At 34.7% G+C, this 21,667-nt stretch overlaps 1 protein-coding gene across 4 annotated transcripts in view; it reads left to right on the plus strand.

The window, feature by feature from the left end:
• The window catches only part of SCAPER (S-phase cyclin A-associated protein in the ER), a 398,115-nt gene that overhangs the window by 170,593 nt on the left and 205,855 nt on the right, over positions 1 to 21,667 (plus strand). For all 4 annotated transcript variants that reach the window (XM_004688004.2, XM_004688005.2, XM_012728648.1 and 1 more), the window contains exon 21: positions 16,313 to 16,378. In XM_004688004.2, coding sequence (XP_004688061.1) covers positions 16,313 to 16,378 — 66 coding nt within the window. The remainder of the gene's footprint in view (positions 1 to 16,312; positions 16,379 to 21,667) is intronic.

The following is a 21,667-nucleotide window of genomic DNA, read 5'->3' on the forward strand; positions in this document are numbered from 1 at the left end:
ATTTTTATTACTATATCTTGTAGTATAGTTTGAAATCAGAAGTAGGATACCTCTGGCTTTGGTCTTTTATCAGAATTGCTTTGGTTACTTGGTGTTTGGGGGGGGTGGTTCAACACAAATTTTAGGATTCTGTAAAATTCATTCTAGGTCTGAAGAATAAATTTGGTATTTTGACAGGGATGCATTGAATCTAATAATGACTTTAGATCATATCACCATTTTAACAATATCCCTCCAGTCCTTGAACATGTAGTATCTTTATATTTATTTATGTTTTCTTTGATTATTTTTCAACAAGTAAGTTTTCATTTAATATGTCTTGCACTTCTTTGATAAAAATTTTTCCTGAATTTTTTCTATTATTAATGCAATCATTTTCCTTTCTTTTTATGCTTCACTACTAGTTTAAAGGAATATACTTCTTTAAGTTGATTTTGTGTCCTGCCACTTTACTGAAATTATTGTTTAATTCCAGTAGACATTTATTGGTTAAAATATTGATCATTTAACTTCTGATGAGGGTAGCAGTGGGTCAGACAGAGAAGTCTGTTGTGCTGTGTGGATCACCACCAGCCCCAAATCGTACTCGCACTGAAGTGGCAGTGGCTAGTTTGCAGTGCTGCGCCCTAACCCATTGCACCACAAGGGAGGGCCCTGTTTTTGTTTTTTGATATGGGCCATTCTTACAGTGGTAAGGTGGTATCAATTGTGATTGTCATTGCATTTCCCTAATAAGTGACAGTTAATATTATTTTCAAGTCTGTTGGTCTTTTCTGGAAAAGTGTTTACTTAGCTCCTGTGCCCATCTTTTTGATTGGGTTGTTTGTTTTCTTTTTGTTGAGTTATATGAGCTTTCTTGAAATCTTCTGTAGCAGTCCCTTGTCAGGTGTATGGAGTTCAGATAAATTCTCCCTTTCAATGAGGTATTTCTGTTTTGGTCACTCTTTTGCTATGTAGACGCCTTCTCATTTGATGTACCCTCAGTTCACTATCTCACTTTCATTGATGCTAAGGATAAGTCTGTGAAGATGTTTCTGAAGGTTATATAACTGAATGTTTTGCCTATGTTTTTTTTTCTATATATTTTATGGTTTCAAGCTTTACATACATGTCTATTATTCATTTTGAATTGATTTCTGTTTATGGTATGATATAGTGGTTTACATACATTCTTCTGCATGTGAAAATCCATTTCTCAGCGCCATTTTTTGGAGCTGCTTTCCTTGTTCCAGTGTTCATATATGTGTGGTTTTATTGCTCGGCTCTCTATTCTGTTTCATTAATCTGTATTCTGTTTTTGTTTCAGACTGTGCTACTTTAATTATTATGGCTTTGTAATGTAGCTTGAATCCCAGAAGCAAGATACCTCTATTTTCCCCTTTATTATCAGGAGAGCCATACCCATTCAGATTATTTCTGGTTTCATTTGAGTTTCAATAATCTTTGTTCTATAAAGAATCCTACTGGAATTTTTTTTTTTTTTAAAGATTTATTTATTTTGTGCATACAGAACCAGGGTATAGGCCAGAGGCTTGGGGCGGTGAGAGACTTCACCAGAGACAGAGCGGGAACAGAACAGGTAGATGGATGAAGTACACTGCTGAGGGGAGCAGTGGGCGGGTCAGGAGAGGTCTGCCACACCATGTGGTCACCTCCGGGGCAGGCGGGAATCGAACTCATGCAGAAGCGGCTTTAGATTCTCAATGCTGTGCTTTAACCCGCTGCGCCACCAGGGAGGGCCCCTATTGGAATTTTTAATGAGATTTCATTGAATCTATGAGTTGCTTTGGACAGTGTGGCCATTTTGTCATTGTTGAGTCTTCCTATCCATGAGGAGGGAATATCTCTCCATTTCTCTGTGTCTTCTGATATTTGATAATGTTTTATAATTTTCCTTCTATAGTCCTTAACTTCCTTTGTTAGATATTTTCTCAGGTTTTTATTTTATTTTTGGTGACATTGTTAATGGGATGACTTTTAATTTTTTCTTCATGTAGTTCATTATTGGAATATAAGAAGGCAATGACTTTTCTTTGTTGCTTTTATTTTCTGCTACTTTGCTAAATTGGTTTTTTAGTTCAATAAATTTTCCTTGAATTCTTTGGGATTCTCTAGATTGTATCATTTGCAAATAATGATATCTTTATTTCTTCTTTCCTGTGTTGAATTCCTTTTATTGATTTCTTGGCCTAAATGCTCTGGCTAGGAGTTTAATACTATGTTGAAATCAGTGTAAAGAGTAGATATCCTTTCTTGTACCAGATCTTCGTGGAAAGGCTTTCAGCTATTCACCATTGAGGATACTAGTGTATGTTTATCATATGTGATCTTTATTATGTTAAAGTACATTCTTTTATCCCCAACTTTTCAAGAGTTTTCATTATACATGTATGCCGTATCTTATTAAATGCTTTCTCATTATTTATAAAATAGTGGAGTTTTTTTTTTTGTTGTTGTTTGTTTGTTTGTTTGTTTGTTTTTACCTGTGATGGTATTACATTAATTCATTTTTGGATATTCAACCATCTTTGTGTTCCTAGTATAAATACTACCTAGTCATGGAGTATAATCTTTGTAAAGCATTGTTACATTTGGTTTGCTAGGAATTTATTGAGGATCTTTGCATCTGCTTTCACTAGGAATATTGGTGTAGTTTTCTTTGCGTTTGGTATTAGTGTAATTATTAAATGTGCTTGGAAGAATTCCTTCATTTTAATTTTTTTGAGAATGTAAACAAGATAGTTATTACTTTGTCTTTCAGTGTTTGGTAGAACTCATTGTGAAGCCATCTGCCCCTGACATTTGTGTTTTTGGGAGAATTTTGACCACTGTTCTACTTCTTTGTTTTGGATTAGTTTGTAAGTTTTCTGTTTCTCACACATTCAGTATTGGATGACTGTATAATCTAAGAACTTGAACATTTCATCTAGGTTGCTGAACTTGTTTGCATATAAATTTCATTGTACTCTCTTTAACCTCTTAATGCAATAGAAATTGCATTAAATTAAATTGATTCATTTTCTTAATCATGGCAATTCTAAATTCTGTGTCTGATAGGTAAAAAGCTTTTCCATGTCTTTGTGGATTAGTTCTGGGATTTAGTTTCCTCTTTGTTGTTTTGTTTCCTGAGGACTTGATTAGCTATTTGTGTTTTCCTTTTTCATTGTTTCTTTGTAGTTGGGAGCTTTTGTTGTTAGTTATTCCTTATTTACTGGGCATTTACTTGATGATATGGTACAGCTACTGAGGTACACTTACAGTGTTTGGGGTAATGCCAGAGTTTTTCCTCAAGCCCCTGTGTTGAGTGGTTTCAAGATGACTGGGAGGCTTGTTGGGTTAAGAGGTTGAGTTGCTGTTTCTTGTTGTCAGCACATTGGATGGTTACTGAAGATTGAGAGCCTGTGCAGCAAGGACTATGGTGTGCTTCTACTCTTGAGGTGCTGTGGTGGCTGAGCACTGAATGGGGGTACACTTCTTGGCTGCAGCTGGGGGCTGGTGGTATCAAGCCCCTGTGCATACCAAACTTGGGTGTGCATTTGCTCTTGAGGAGCTGGTGCTGAACCTGAGGTCAGAAGTGCTTTCTATGCAGTTGTTGAATATTTCTAATGTGGTGCAAGTTTATGCATAGCCTAACATATGGTAGTTAGACTACCAAAGCACCAGTTGCTGCTCATTGAGTGGGATGCATTTCCCTGGTGGATCAGCACTGAAGGGCAAGCCCCTATGCAGTGTGGACTAAAGTGTTTTTCTGCTTTTAGACTTCAGTGGTTGAGTACTGAATGGAGTGCACTTCCCCAGAAAGAGCTGGGAGCAGATATTGATGTGTACATCTTGCTTCTTAAGTGCTGATGGCTGGGCTTGGAATCAGGAGTGTTTATAAGTGAGTTACTGAGGAATGTTGGGGATCCCTGATATAATAATTAAGCAGTGTGCTGTCCAGTCTCAGGCCTGATCCTGTTCCTGAGGTACTGATGGTTGAACACTGAGTGGGGTGCATTTTTTTTTCACTTGATTTTCATTAATAATTTTATATTTGTGGGTTTATATTTTCCAAAAATTTAGCAAAATAGTGACCTCTCTTTCTTCAAAAATATCTTTCTCTACCCTACTCTTTCTTTTCTGGAATTTGAATTGAACTTATGAGAAAGTGTTTTGTGTTGTTTCACAAGTCTGTAATTTTAACTTTGGCTTCAATGTGCAATAGTTCTTTTGTCTTCTAATATCTTTTCTTCTGCAATATTTTATCTTCAATTAAAATCTTCCAGTGTATGTTTCATTCATATGTTGCATTTTATTTCTCTACCATTTCCTTCTGATTCTTTTCTACAGTTTCAAATTCACTGTTTTTTTATTCCTGTTTGTTCTTTTCTGTTTATATTTTCCTTTATTTTTTCTAACATACTCATGAGATTTAAACGAAGTTCACTATATTTGTCGTTTCTCTCTAATTTTTAACTGTTTTTTTTCCTCTGAGTATATCACTTGTGCTATTACTATTTTTATTCACTTATTACACAGTTCAAATGTTGGAGTGATGTGTGCCTGGATTTTGTCAATTTAGTTAGTAATATGTATAATTTTATTTTATCCTGTGGGCTTTTTAAAAATTTGTTTTATTTTTAAGATTTGTTAGAGTTCTGGAGTGATATAAAATTGTATAGCTAGACTTACCCGAACCATAAAGTTTGACCTTTGTGAATAACTATTGTGTTATTACCAGTTATAGCATTTGTAACTCAAAAGATCTCTCCACTTGGTGCACACTTTGGTAGTTGTTTATCCTATAGCTCTTTAGTTGTTGCTCTTTTCCCAGCTGTTGGAAATTTTGCCATCCCTTTGACAGGTTAATATAGTTAAAGACTAACTGAATATCTGAAGAGATTTCTGGATTTTCTCTGCATATATATCTTCTTTGTTTTTTCTATCTCCGCCATTTTCAACTATTTCCTTGGCTGTTAGATTTATGTCCTTTTTTGTTATTCTTCTTCTGTTTGGGATGTACCTTTAGGCAGAAAGATTAGGCAATCATGATATAGGAAATAATTATTTATAGGAAATAATTATACATGAAACACAGCGATTTAATAAAATTTAGGAATTTTTATAATTGTTTAGAACTGAAAGGTCAGTATAACAATTATTATCCTATCATGACTGACTACAAAAACTTTCAAATCCAAAAGTGAACACTTTTCCCATGTGATTTTGCTGTATTATTCACTATCATCTGAAGTACTATATATTTTAATTATTTGTTTACACTTTTCCTTCTCCCATCAGAATGTAAATTCATGAGGATTTTTGCATTTATTTACTGATGGCAACTAGTAGATTTTCTATAAACACTTGTTAAAGTGTTAAATAAAATTGGATTATGACTTTAGTAATTCGTACCACTGGGATTTCTTTGGCCTTTTTAAAAGAGAGAGATAGATTGAGTATTATGGTCATAAATCAGAAGTGAGATTCAAGGCATGGTGGTCTGTTCCAGAATTCATGGGTTAGGTAGTGGAGGTAAGGCAGCAGGCATTTGTCTCAAGATGAGCTAAAACTTGAATGAATTATTTGGTCTACATTCAACCAGTTGTATAGTAGCAAAGACAAATTAGGCAGGTGGTTTAAATTGTGTTTATGTTGTTTAGACCAATTAGCAGTGTTCTATATGACCTATACATAAATGAAGAATCGTAAAGAGTGTATATGGTTCCTTCAGATTTTTGAGATTCAGACAGATCTCTTCTGAAAGAAGAGTCTATAAGTGTCAGTGTTTTGGTTATTGATGTTTACCTGGGAAGGAGCCGTAATTGGGCTGAGAACAATGGGAAAAGAAAGATTGGTGCTAAAACTGTAATCAGTAGACTGAGTTTTAGGACAGAAGAAGAAGAGATTAAAATAAAACCTATATTGGCCCTCCCTGGTGGCTCAGTGGGGTAAAGCACAGCACTGAGAAGCTAAAGCCACTTCAGCATGAGTTCGATCCCTGCCTGCCCCGGAGGTGACCACGTGGTACGGCAGACCTCTCCTGACCAGCCTGCTGCTCCCCTCAGCAGTGTACTTCGTCAATCTGCCTGTTCTGCTCCCCACTCTGTCTCTGGTGAAGCCTCTCCGCGCCTGAGCCTCTGGCCTGTACCCCAGTTCTGTATGAATAAATAAATAAATTTTTTTAAAAAACCCTACATGTATGCAATAGATTGTCACTGAGCTATAGTTACATGAAGGTAGGAATGGGGGAGGGAAGGACCTACTAGTTAAAGCAACATTTCGATCCATAGGCTTTCACTGTGGATAACCAGACCTTTGGGTGCAATATTGACACCCTCAGATATCATCTTTGATATCCACTAGCAATTACTAGCCACAGACTCAATTTTTATAAGCATAATTATCTATTAGAAAGATGTTCAGAAATGGGGCATGGAACAAAATGGGAGAATGTGAATTGTGTATATGTGTGTTTATATCTAAATATGTGTTTATATCTAAATATACATTTGAATATACATACAAATGAATATATGAGAAAGTTAATATATATATTTGTATGTATTTTTGTATTGAGATTTAGATACAGACCTGCAACAATTTATGTTGGTATGAGAATTAAATAGTATTAAGTCTTAGGTCAGCATTGACCAGTGGGCCTAGCCATCAAGATGGACATCTAAGTTGTCCACAGGAGAGGAAGAGAAAAAAGAGATAAGGCTGATAGCTATTACAGAATTTTGATTTCTAGCTTTAATGTAAACCTAATATCGAAGCTGACTGTTAATCGGTCTTTAATATTTATGTACTTTTTTCTGTCTTGGTTATTTACTTTGTGGTCTTCAGGAATTCATTCTGCAAAAATTTGAATAGTTGCATTATTTGTGTACAAAAGTGAGTGAGAAAAATTATACCCTTATGAAGTTTACAATACATCAAAAGGGGTAAATTATGTACATGAATAGCCCTTACATGAGAGAGTCTCCAAAATAGCAACAGAAAGGTAAACATAAGTGGTAGATGAATCCCAAGGAGAATAAACTAGGTTGTACTTGAGATTAGTCATGGAAGATTGCTGATAATAATGGTGGTGGTAAAAATAAATATATAAACACAAAAAGTATTGTATTTATTGAGTTTTTATTATGCTTAATATGAGCAAGATCATAAAACAGCCTATCAATGTGTCATTGTGTTTATATTCAAAAAACAAAAATTTGGATAACATTTCTGTACCTAGTAATAAGGAAACAAGTATGGTACATGATACTCTCAGAGGAATTATATATGTGGCATGTGCTTATGAAGCATAATGTGAAAATGAAAATGTCAAAAATTGTATACGTAGAGTATACAAGTTTTTTTTTTGATTCATACTTGCATAGAGAAAAAAGTGAAAGAAAACCACAAAAATGTATATGTTACAACAACAGAAATCGAAAATCTTTTGTTTTTATATGTTTACATATATTCTCCTATGAAGCTATGATGCTTAAAATAAAGTGAAACAAGCAATTATAAGAATTTCAAAATAGTAATGTTCTTATATGCCAGTAAATAGGTTTTATCCAAAGCATGCAATACTTTGAAATTTTTTTAGACAGGAGATAATAGGTTATGACAGCATGCATAATTTGATTATATCAATAAAAGCAGTTCTCAGGCATTTGTTACAATTATTGATAACGCTAAAGAGCTTTGTTTATAAGTAGTATGCTTAATCTGCATAGTATTAGAAGTTACAGCACTGAAAATTTTATTTTTAAAATTTATATTCATAGTCTTATTTTAGTGAACACAGGAGTATACATATCCCTTTAAATTAGTGCATTTGTGTTTTTTAGATAGATACCTAAGAATGCATTTGATGGATCATATGGTAGATACCTAAGAATGCATTTGATGGATCATATGGTAGATCTACTTTTAATGTTTTGAGGGTGCTCCATTATTGTTTTCCATAGAGACTTGATCAAGCTACATGCCACCGACAATATGTGAGGTTTGTTTACTCCTCCACATCCTCTCCATCATGTGTTATTTCTGGTATTTTGATGTGGTCCATCCTCATGGGTGTGATATAGGACCTCACTGTGGTTTTCATTTACATTTCCCTCATGATAAGTAATGATGAGCATTTTTTTTTGTCTTCTTTAGAGATGTGCTATTTAGCTTTTCCAGCCTTTAAAAAAAAAATTACTAATTTGTAAGTTTTTGTTGGTGTTGTTGAGTTGTGCAAGTTCTTTGTATACTTTGGGTACCAACCCCTTGTCAGATGTGTTATGCAAATATTTTTTCCCCTTCAGCAGCATCTTTTTTTTTTTTTTACATGTCTTTTAGTTTTACTAACAATTTTATGATGTAATCCCATTATATATATTTGCTTTACTTCTTTACCACTGTAGACCAATTACCAAACATGTTTCTTAAACCAGTGTCCTGGACAATCTTACCTTTTTTTTTTTTCAATATATTTTAGAGTTTGGGTTCTCATATCTAGTCTTTAATCCATTTAGAGTTAACTTTCTCATAAGGTGCTATATATTGATCTAGTTTCATTCTTCTGCTTGTGACTGTCCAGTTTTCCCAACAGTATTTGTTGAAGAGGCTATCCTTTCCGCAGTGCATACTCTTGTTTTAGATTAATTGTTCATATATGTGTAGGTTTATTCTGGGCTCTCAATTCTATCCCATTGTCTCTGTATCTGTTTTAGTTTCAGTACCATACTATTTTAATTACTATATTTTTGTGGTATAGTATGGTAGTGTGGTACTGCCACTCTTCCTTTTTTTGGACAGGATTTCTTTAGCTCATTGTTTTTGTGGTACCGTGTACATTTCATTAGTGTTTGTTGTGTTTCATTGAAGAGTGTGCTAAAACCTTGGTAAGGGTTACAGTGATTCTATATGTTGCTGTGCGTAGGATGTCCATTTTAATGTTTGTCATCCTAATCCACGAGCAGGGAATACCCATTTCCTTGTGTCCTCAGCTTCTTCCTGCCTATCAATAGATGATTAGAATAAAGCTATATGGCATATCAACACTGTGGAATACAATTCAAGTCATAAGGAAAAATGAAAAACAGTTATTTGCTGTAAAATGGAGGGGATTTGAGGGAATTATATGTAGGAAGACAAATCAGAATAACAAGAACAAATAGAATAACAAGAACAAATACGAGACATTAATAGATAATTTTGCAAAGTAAAATACTTGGGGCTTTGAGGTTAAGGGGTCAGGAGGGAGAAAGAGATAAGAACACAAGAGGCATGGTATGGGTTGCAGAAAAGGACATTTTTGCAATAATTTTCTCATATTTTCATTTCACTAATAGAGCATCATTTCCATTACTATCAGAATCAGATCTATCCTAATTTCCTTTTACAGTGGACACTGAAATTTTGGTCAGATAGTAAAGTAAATTAAACATCTCTGCTAAAAGCAAAACAGAAACTTCCTCAAACGCTGTAATTTGATTACAGTTCTTAAGTATTAAAATAAAATGCCATAATACTTAACCTAAGCATGTGGTAGAGGAGATGGATAGGAAAAGAAATCTGAGATAGATTATGTGGATGTCCCAGTGGGAGTGAAGGAGACAAGAAATTGATGGAGACTCTAGAAACTATAAGTTTGTGGTGTTGATTTTGATTAACTAGAAATACCCATAATGAAGAAGAAAATTCTTCCATTCTTGACAACGTGGATAGATCTCAAAAGTATTAAACTATGTGAAAGAAGTCATAAAAGACATACTGTATGACGTCACTTTCATGTTTAATGCAGAAAAGTAGAACTCAGAAACAGACAGTAGAATGGTGGTTGCCATGGTCTCAGAGCTGGATGGATGTTGGTCAGAGGTTACAGATAATTTCTTGGAATAGGATGTATGGCATGGTAACTATAGTTAACTATGATTGTATTTTTTACTATGATGTATTGTTTCAGAGGTGCTGAAAGAGTAGGTCTTAAATGTTCTCCCCACAAATAGAAAATGATGATTATGTGAGGTAATAAAAATATTAAGGCACCTGATTTGGTAGTCATTTTCCAGGATATATTTACATCAAATCACATTGTGTACCTTAAATTACAAGATACTGTTTATCATTTATATCTCAGTAAAGATGGGGGGTAGGGCAGATAGGGACATAGACAAGAGATAATGTGGCTGAGGCTACAGTGAGTTGACTGGAGCACTCTAAGGGATATCCTAGAAGAAGGCAAAATTGTTCCCATTATAAGCCTATTAAATATCTACTTACCCTTTCTCATTGAAATTCATTTTTTCAAAAATGGTCATAGCTTCCTATTTTTAGTCTTCTGTTAGTCTGTGTAGTATTAATCATGCTATACTGGTCAAGATAACTTCTGCCAGTATCCTATCTGGAAAAATATCTCAAGAGTCACAGGAAAAAATAAAAAGTTTCAAAAGTAGAGTGTGCTACCCCAAACTTGTAAATTGCAGATGTTAATGTCAAAGATCCTAAATGTTAGTTGGCAGGTTAATAGGAAAGGAACCTATAGGTGTAGTAACCAGGGGAGTAATATAAGGGATTTAGTAATTTGGGAAGATTTGTCACATATGCTATGGTGGTAGAACTAGATGGTTGAGAACTTGGATGGATAGTGGTTTATTTTACTAGTCTAGGTATGCATTAATTGGGCACTTACTAATTTATTCATTAGTATTTATTAGTATTATTGGGCATTTAATTTATTTAAAATAAATTTAAAAGGAAGTAGTCAAGAAGTATTTTAATATTATATTAAAGATATATTGATTATTTAAAGAAAGTAAGTGAAGGTAAGTTTGAAATTTCAATCCTGAGTACATAGAGAAATGTGGTAAAGTGGGTAGACAGTGGTTAAGAATGAGTTTGTGGCCCTCCCTGGTGGCGCAGCGGGTTGAAGCACAGCACTGAGAATCTAAAAAAAAAAAAAAAAAGCCGCTTCCGCATCAGTTCAATTCCCGCCTGCCCCGGAGGTGACCACATGGCGCGGCAGACCTCTCCTGACCCACCCGCTGCTCCCCTCAGCAGTGTACTTCGTAGATCTGCCTGTTCTGCTCCCCACTCTGTCTCTGGTGAAGCCTCTCGCCGCCCCTGAGCCTCTGGCCTGTACCCCAGTTCTGTATGCACAAATAAATAAATCTTTAAAAAAAAAAAAAGAATGAGTTTGTTTTTAAAGATATTAAGGACAGTGTGAAAGGTAAAATAAAGGTTCAGTATTAAAATTGCAATCATAAGGACCTCCATGGTGGCACAAAGGATTGAGTCTCAGCTCTGTGGAGCTATCTGCAGCAGAAGTTCCATCCCCAGCCAGGGAATTGACCCACATGGCACAGCAGAGCTCTCCTGTCTTGCCTACTGCTCCCCTCAGCAGTGTATTTCTGTCAGTCTGCCTGTTCTGTTCCCCCTACTCTATCTCTGATGAATCTTCTTACCCTCCACACCTTTAGCCTACACCCCAGCTCTTGTATCCATAAATAAATAAATGGGTTTTTTTTTTTTGTTGCAATCATGAGAATAGATAGCTAATATTAAATGGAAAATAAAAGAATGAGGGCTTGACAGAGGCAGTGCACAGTCAAGGGACTGAAAGTAAAGGGAAAACCATTGTGTTTGGTATAATGCAGATCATGTGATTTTCAAGAAAGTATTTTTTTAAGAAGTAGAATATTACAAATAAGCTAAACTTGCATTGCTGCCTTTTCTTTTTTTTGAATATACCTCAGTTATTTGTACTTGATGTTCTCTCTGCCCAACCCAAGCTTCTTCAGAATTTTCCTGGCTCCTTCCTTTCATCCAGGCCTATGCTTAAATTCTTAATTTTCAGTGACCTTCCTTCATTATGTTTTCTGTAAATATCACAACTTCTCAACACATACTTATATATCTAGTGTCTGTATTGTTATATTTTCTTCATAGTCTGTTATTTTCAAATAATACATGATTAAATTAGTTTTTATTTATTTCTATACTGTTCACATAAAATATATCTAAACAGTTAATTTGTCAACCTTGTTATATATACTGTATGTTTAATGCTTAGAATAAATTTCAATAAATTGTGGATACACGGTAAATATTTTTTAATGAATAAATGAAACAATAAATATGTAGGAAACTGAGAAACAAATAATAGTACTAAATCAAATTTTGTTCGGCTTTCTGTGAACTAAAATTATTTGGGTATATTAAAAATTGGCAAAACTAGGACCTTCCCTGAGGGCACAATGGATCAGGACGCAGCACTGCAAGCTAGCCACAGGCGCTTCAGTGTGAGTTCAATCCCCGGCACCAGAGGTGACCCACATGGCGTGGCAGACCTCTCCTGACTTGCCTGCTGCTCCCCTCAGCAGTGTACTTTGTTGATCTGCCTACTCTGCTCCTACTCTATCTCTGATGAATACTCCTCCACCCCTGCACCTCTGGCTTATACCCTAGTTCTGTATGCATAAATACTAAGTCTTTAAAAGAATTGGCAAAACTAAAAGTAAAACATGAGACACAGGAGTTTTAATTCTAAGAAGAAACTCTACTTCTGTAACAATATTTACATTGTTTATATATGTTTGTAATAATGCTTATTGCCTAATATGTTATATATAGAATATAAAAAGGAAAATCTTTGTCTCATGGTCTTAAAGATCTTTCAAACTGAATTTAACATATCAACATGGTCATATTTTAAGGATATCTGAAAGAATAGATGAAAGAATAGATTGTCATGTGCCAACATATCCACTAATGGAAATGGGACATTGATAACTTGATGTAGAATCTGTTTTGGTCAGATAATTCCTTATCTTAGAATATATATTTTACAATGTGGCATTAAGTAAAGTGGAATTTGACACATATTTTTGGAAAGCAGGGATTAATACTTATAAGTACTAGCTCAGATCTTGAGGTATTGCAAGGAAAAAGACATCTTTTTCAGTTACACTTGATGAATTTTGTACTAGTTTTAAGTTTTTGAGTAATTATCTCTAGAGATAATTGATATGTCATGCATATCATCCTAAATTGATGAGGAAAAAGTATCAATAATCTTTGAAAATAATCATTATTAAAAATCATAAAGGCAATGTGGGAGGAAATTTATAATAGATTAGAAAAATACTTGACTTGTCAACAAAAATGTTGACAGTCAAGAAATCAAGTATAATTGGATTTGTTTTATGTTTACATATTTACTTGAGACTTTTAAATGTATATATTCAACAGTTTATTATACTTGAGTAGTACTAATTGGAGACTTCATATTCCACTTTCAATAATAACTGGGATAACTAGGCTGCAGATTAGGAAGATAATAAAAGGTTTGAACATTATAAAGTAGACCCAACAGATGTATGCAGAACATTGCACCCTAAAACAACATAATACATACTCTGTTCAAGTGTAGATGAAATATTCTCCCACACATATTCTTCCACATATATTAGGCCACAAAATAAGCTTTCATAAATTTTAAAATACTGAAATTATGCAAGATATTACAGGGAAATGAAATTAATAGTTAATAACAAGAATACATCTGGAAAATCCACAAATACAAAGAAATAAGACACTTTTCAAGTTTTAAGCAGCTAGAATTCTCTTACCTAGCTGGTGGAAATACAAATTGAAGATTACCTTGGTAAATATTTTGGTAATTGAAGTTTAAGTACATGCTTATCATATGACCCGGCAATCCCACTGCTAGATATTTATCCAAGAGAAATTTGTATGACAAGTACCCTTGCAAGAGCTGTGTGCAAAAGTGTATGGTGACTTTATCCATAATAGCCTTAATATAGAAAGAAAAAAATATCTAGCTGGTGATTAGATGAACAAATTGAGGGACACTTCCAAACAGTCAAAAGGAGTAAACCAATACTTCCAGTATGAAAGAATCTCAAGACATTTATTCTAAATAAATTAATCCAGACACAGTAGACACACAAGTGATAACTTGGTATTCAAAAAATGATAGAGGAAGCAAATGAATAGTTTCTAGGAACAAAAGAGTAGGGATACAGATTGACTGTAAGAGACTCAAGACAATTTTGTTGGATATTGGAAATACTCTATTTTACAATTTTGGTTTTGGATACCTTTAGTAAAAACTCATCAAATTATACTCCTAAACTTAAATTTATATAAATATATAAGTTATACTTAAGTTGACTCTAAAATGAAAATAAAAATTACAAAGTTCAAAAATATTAATACTTTGGAGTTTGGAGCTAAGAATTGTGAGAGAAAACATTGTTTGAAATAATTATTTAGGGATAATTCAAAATGGAAATAAAATCTATTTATAATTTGTGACAGTAAGAGCATGAAACTTAATGAGTTATGTCCAACACTTAGAAAACTTTAGCTATAATTACCAATAGAAGTAAAAAAACTCATTGTAAGTTTTTAACAAATAACATGTGTAACTTACAATGTGCCTTATATCTTCATAAAGATAAAAACATAAATGTTGATAAAATTAATTCTTTAAGAATATTGGTAAACTATGAAAGGCTAACAAAAATAATTCATAATCAAGTATCGTGTATTATGACTGAGAATAATCAAAATAGCATGGAGATCTAAAATGAGGGGATGTAGTACACGGTACTACAATAATAAAAGTTAAAATCTTAATAAAGTCAGTTATTGTCTAAAAAATAAACTGTAAGAACTTGTGACAGAATTTCTCTTCCCTAAATATAAATTGTATTTGCCTATACATTCAGCATCGTTTTGTTACTTTTCTCCACTTAAAATGCCATTTCTTCTGTTCTTGTGTTCAGATGGCTACCTGTTTTTCAAGCACATGTTGCATGTCCTTTCAGAAACTTATCTTGGCATCATAGCTGGAAATGAGTGTTTGTAGAATACTTGTTTATTCTGCTCTGTGGAATTATGTATCTTTCAAAGCTCTATGTCTTTCTTCTCTTTATGGTGAATAAATTGTTGAATATTCCCACAAATTTGTCTCTATCTGTCATCTACCTATCTATAATCTGTTAAACTATCCATCTCTCTATCCATCAATTCCTCCCTCTCTCTTACTATCTTATAGTCTAGTTTATATAAAGTAGGAGCTTTGGAAATAAATATTAAATTGATTGTTAAAAGTGAGTCTAGATGCTTAAGAAAAATTAGATGATGCATTTCTAGTTATGTGCATGAGTAACTGAATGGATTTAGTCTTCCTCACTTTAATTCTAAGAAATGTGTGTTTCGATATTACGGTCTTCTAGTTCTCAGTTTCTTCTTCATGAACTGAGAATAACAGCACCATATTAAGGTTCATAGTCTATGGCAATGAATGTATGGCTCTATATACAATGGTTGGAACATATTAAGTACTTTTTTCACTTCTCAAATAAGGCCACAATTATTTGCACCTACAGAATTGGTATTCCTCATTCTGATATACCTTAATATTTTAGGCTGATAGCATTGAACATGTGTATAGGTTGAAACAATAGATATTTAATATTTAAATCTAGTTTAGTTCTTCATTCCTAAGCATAAGCTATGCTAGTTTGCTTTTTGCTATTAGATCTGTGTGATTTGCACCCTTTGCATTTTTTTATGGAGTAGTGTAAACTTTTTTCACCTGTTATTGCTGTCAGGATTGGTATACTTTGCGACTGATTCTTTCATAAATCAAAGGACTAGTTCTTTGAAAATAGGTCCCTTTGAGTGGGCATTTACAATTAAAATTAACAGGTTGTCTTTTCCCTCTAAAAAGAGAAATTGACAGATTAAGTGACTATTAGATTGATGACTTTTGGATGGCTCCCAATTACTAGTTCAGGCAAAATGGAGCCTAGCTAGACAGTGGCAGTGAAGTGTTATTTCTGATTTTTTCAGACCAGTGGCATTTAATCAAGATACACAACAAAACCAAACTGAAATCATTCACTATCTAGTCAACTTATTTCCACATCCTTTGAAATTACTGCAAACATTAAATGACTTTCCTTTACCTTTATTGTTTGCATTATGTATCTCTGAAGGTACATAACTAATGAGCCACCTAACCTCTCTTGTAGAAACATAATATGTTTTCAAATTTAATTATATTGATCAGAAAATGAACATCATCTTATTCTAGGACTATAAACTCAAAAATGTTTTTAGAATCTGCTCTCTGTCTTGGGAGGAAGTATTTTTCAGCCTTTTGGAATAGTATTGTTTTAAGGAAACAGTTTCAGAAACCACAATGTTAAAATTAAGGTGTTCCTAATCCTAGAAGAAAACACAGCCAAGATTTCATTTTATTACAGATATTGGTATCAGAACTAACAGTGGTAAAACTACTTTTTCTTTTCAGGGCCAAAGAATATGAGAGTTTAATAGAAACATCAAGTTCCGGCTCTGACTCACCTTACAAAGCAAAGTGAGTATTTTATCCTTCATTCTAGCTTTTCTTCTCTTCTTCTTTGTGTTACCAGGGTTTATCTGAACCATCATTGTTTGCTGGGTAATAGGGACTTTGTATCTGATACTTAGAACTTCACCCTCCTTAACACAATAGTATCCAACTGAAGATAGTTTTGACAGGGACATTTTGCTCTGACTAGAGTATGTGATAACATTTTGGTTATTACAACCTGGGGAGATGGTATTACTGGCATCAAGTACATAAAGACCAGAAATGCTGTTTAGCATTCTTTAGTGCACAAGACAGTGTTCTACAACAAAGAATTATCTTATGCAGAATGTCAGAGGTACTGAAGTCTACAGACCCTCTTCTGATGGAACAGATTCTGGCAAGGCTGTGCTGGTACTTGCTCTGAGAAGATTTCTTCCAGGACATTTACATCATTAACAGTACAATACATTACATCATTACAATAACAATAAAAAGTAAACTTCAAGAATAAGCTAACAAGAAATATTAAGAGTCTATAGAAATAAAACCTTAAAATCCTAACAAGGAATATAACGGAAGACTTATAAAAAAGACAAATTAAATTTCTGCATAGAAGACACCATAGGATACATTTTCTGTAAGTTCCCCTATAAATATAATTCCAATAAAATAACAACCTTTGAAAAGGAGGCATAGAATCATTTTAAAGAACATGTGGAAGCTCCACCCACAACATGGAAAAGAGGCTGAAATCAACCTCTCTCTATGAAACAACTTTTAAAAAGAACTGAAACGAGGCTCTGCCTGGTGGCACAATGGGTTAAAGCACCACACTATGAAGCGCTGAAGCAACTGCAGCCACAGTCTTGAAAGATCAAGCCATGACACTCAACTGGCCCATACTTCCAAGTAGGCCAGGGCATGACTGGAGCTTCACATTGCCATGCCTTGCATCAGGGACCCTCAGCTGTCCCCAGCTACACCAGGAAGTGAATCCCACTCAGACTACTGTACCTCAGGAGACAGGGACACAGCCGGAGCCTTGTGTTGCTGAGCTCTACATCAGGGACATTGGATACCCCAAGTGAAGTGGTCTGGTTGACAGAAGCCACACGAGCCCCAGCCTCCATGCAGCTACCATAGCAGCCCAGAGAGCATGCAGATTCACCTATGCCCAGGTAAGAGCAGTGGGATATCCTGCCAAAAACCTAAGACATAAACCTCAGAAACATCTTTGTAGATTCTTCTCCAGAAGCAAAGAGAACAAAGGAAATAAACAGTTGGCACTACATCAAACTAAGAAGCTTCTAGGCCCTCCATGGTGACACAGTGGGTTGAATCACAGCACTATGAAGCTATCCACAGTCATTGCAGCATAGGTGTGATTCCCTGACCAGGGAAGTAACCCACATGGCGTGGCAAACCTCTTCTGTCCCTTCTACTTCCCCCCTTAGCAGTGTTTCAGTCAGTCTGCCTGTTCTGCGTCCCACCCTGTCTCTGATTAATCCTGTCACTCACCGCACCTCTGGTCTCTAACCCAGTTCTTGTATGCACGAACAAATAAATCTTAAAACTAATAAATAAAAAACTTCTGTACATCTAAAGAGACAATAATCAAAACAAAAAAAATTCTACTGAATGGGAGAAACAAAATACAGCAAATAAGAGATTAATATCAGATTTACAGAGGACTTACACAACTCAACAAAACAAACAACCCAGTTGAAAAATGCTCAGAACTCAAAAGACACTTCTTCAAAGAAGAAATGCCAATGGCTAATAGGCATATGAAAAAATATTTAAAACAAATAGTTATAAGGGAATGCAAATCAAAACCACAAGGAGAGGCCACCTCACTACAGTGAGAACAGCCCACATCAAAAGACCAGAATCAAAAAGTGTGGAAGAGAATGTAGAGTGAAAGCATGTAGACTGATCTAGCCCCTTGGAAAACACTATGGAGGTTTCTCAATCTGTAAAAAAAAGACTCACCATGCAGGTCTGAAGTTCTACTCCTATGTATTTACTTGAAGAATTCAAATACATTAATTCAAAGGGTATACATACTTCTGGGTTTATTGTGGTGCTATTTACAAAGTCAAGCAACAAAAACAACCTAAGAGTAGCAAATACATTAGGAAAACCTGGCATACATGCAGCAGAATACTGCTCAGCTATAAAATGATGCACCATTTGGGACAATATGTATGGAACTGGATAATGCTGAAAAAACAATTAAGTCAGAAGAAGCAAGCAGTTACTGAATTTTTGTTTTACTTATATTTTTAATATGGAGGAGTAAAACAAAGGGTTGGACATATATAGAAATAATGACAGGTGACAGGTTACACAGAGGGGGTTTGCTCAAAGAAATAAATATGTTCAGAATGACAGGAGCTGGATACTGCTGGAGAAGAAAATTATAGATAGGAGAATAGGAAAAGTCTGTTGATGAACATGCCACATTTAGCTTACTTTTTCAGTTTTGGCTTATATTTCCCAATGTACGGAGATAGATGCAGAAATAAATATGTGTGTAAGTGTACATAAATGCATGTATAAATAAGTGTAAATGTGTATATTTGATGTATTTTTTTTCCCAAGTGCTATGTGCTCACTTCATGTCTATGAAACATTTTGGTAATTCTCACATTATTTCAGATGTCTTCATTATTAAATCTGTTATATAGTGATCTCGGATCAGTGATCTTTAAAGTAACTATTGCAGTAGTTTTGGGTAGCACAAAAATGCCCTCTCAAGACATCAAATTCAATAAGTGTTGGGCATGTCCTATCTGCACCATCCACAGCAGAGGACTGTTCCATCTCCTTGGGCCTGCCTAGTTCTTGAGACTCTGTAATGGCATCTGAGTGTTTAAGTGAAAGGAAGGGTTACACGTCTCTCACTTTAAATCAAAACTAGAAATGATAAACCCTTAGTGAGAAAGGCATATCAAGAGCTGAGAAAGCCAAAAGCTTTGCTTCTCTTTCCAAATTGTTAGCCAAGTGTTAATACAAAGGAAAAGTTACTCAACAAAATAAAAATGCTATTTCTGTGAACACATGCAGACCATCTTTATTGCTGATACAGATAAAGTTTTCATGATATGGATAGAAGATCAAACCAACATTCCCTTAAGCCTGAACCTAATTCAGAGCAAGGCCTATCACTGCAAGTCCATGAAGACTGAAATAGGTGAGGAAGATGGGGAAGGAGAGTTTGAAGCTAGCAGAGGTTGGCTTATGAGGTATAAGAAAGAAACCATCTCCATAATGTAAGTGCAAGATGAAGCAGTAGGTGCTGCTCTAGAAGCTGCAAATTATCCAGAAATCCTCACTAAGATTGCTGATGAAGGTAACTACACTAGCCAACTTTCTTCATTGTAGATGAAGCAGTTTATTTTAGAAGATGCCATTTAGGACTTACATAACTACTTGGGAAGTCAGTGCCTTGCTTCACATGACAAGTTAAGTCTTGTTAGAGACCTGTGATTTCAAATGGAAACCATTAGAATAGAAGACGCCATTGTTTGTATACCATTCTGAAAATCCTAGGGCCCCTAAGAGTTATACTAATTCTACTCTGCCTATTCTATATGTGCACATCAAAGCCTGAATGACAGCTCATCTGTTTACATGATTTATGTATTATATTAAGCCCACTGTTGAGACCTAATGCTCAAGACAAAAAAAATTATTTCAAAATAGAACTATCTATTGACTATGTACACTGTTTTCCAAGACCTCTGATAGATATGTTCAAAAAAATGAGTATTGTTTTCATGTTGCTAGCATAATATTCATTCTGTAGCCCAGGCTCAAAGAGTCATTTTGACTTTCAGGTCTTACTATTTAAGACCACAGATTGTAAGGGTAAAGGAGCTACAAATAGTGATTTCTCTGTGAACCTGGTAAAGTCAATTGAAAACCTTGGGAAAGGATTCATCATTTTAGTTGTTGTTAAGAATATTTATGATTCATGTAAAGAGGTAAAAATATCAACATTAATACAAGTTTGGAAAAAGTTGATTCTAACCCTCATGGTTGACTTTGAGAAGTTCATGGATTCAGTGGAGGAAGTAACTGAAGTCAGAGAATTAGAATTAGAATTGGCACCTGAACATGTGACTAAATTGCTACAGTCTCAAGACAAAACTAATAAATAACGAGTTGCTTCCTACTGATGAGAAAGGAAAATGGTTTCTTGACATGGAATCCACTCCTAGTGAAAATACTGTGAGCATTTTGAAATGACAGGGAAGGATTTAGAATATTACATCAACTTAGTTGAGAAAGCACTAGCAGGGCTTGAGAGGATTGACTAACTTGAACGAAATTTTAATGTGTGTAAAGTAGTATCAAGCAGCATCCCATGGTACAGAAAAATCTTGTGAGAAAAAGAGTCAGTGGATGCATTAGACTTCATTGTTGTCTTCTTTGAAGACATCCACAGCCACTCCAGACTTCGTAATCACCACGCTCATCACTCAGCAGCCATCAGTATTGAGGCAAGACCCTCCACAAGCAGTAGAGCAGACCCAACCCTTTCTTACACTTGCAAATAGTCCATAGTGTTCCTAATAAAAAAAAAAACCTAAAACTTTACTGCAATAAAAGTAAATGTTTCCTACAAAGATGCATTTCTGTTTCACATTTACCAATAACAGATTTGAACTTAGAGTTAATAGGAATTGTTCTAGTCTTGAGAAAAAAATATCTGACCTCACAACATTCACCACAAAGCTATTTACCTGGCTGACACTTCTCATATTCTAGGCTAGGAGTTTAAAAGTCTCTACTTTTTTTTTTTTTTTCCGTGCTAGAAAAACTGTCTTCTAGAAGTGACTCAAATAACAATTTTCATGTTAAAAACTGCACCCTTTCTTAACAGCTCCCATTCTTGCCCTGTAGGGGAAATACAACTTTCAGGGCTTGACTCCTGTGACATTCTGTAATTATTTATAGTATGAATCAAAATCAGATGCTTTTTACTCAAGAGGGGCTATATTATTTGTTGTATTTCTGTGGAAGCAAGAATTAGCTCATGTTACCTAAGCATCCCCTTGATTTGGCTTTCTTCCTTGAAGGGTGGATTCATATGAATCCTAGATTTGATTTACCTCACGGTGAAACACAAACCTCTTGTACTCTCTGAATTAAAATGGTCCTGTGCCTCCATAAATACCCCTGATTTCCAGTGGAATGTGAGCATTCTTGGTAAGAATACTGCTAGAGTAATATGCATCCATTGCTGTGGCCAGATATTTAGTAACATGGTGTACAGGCCTTTATTCAGCCAAAAGTTAAAGCGAC

Source organism: Condylura cristata, unplaced genomic scaffold (assembly GCF_000260355.1).
Source record: "Condylura cristata isolate star-nosed mole 26May11 unplaced genomic scaffold, ConCri1.0 scaffold00023, whole genome shotgun sequence".
NCBI lineage: Eukaryota > Metazoa > Chordata > Mammalia > Eulipotyphla > Talpidae > Condylura > Condylura cristata.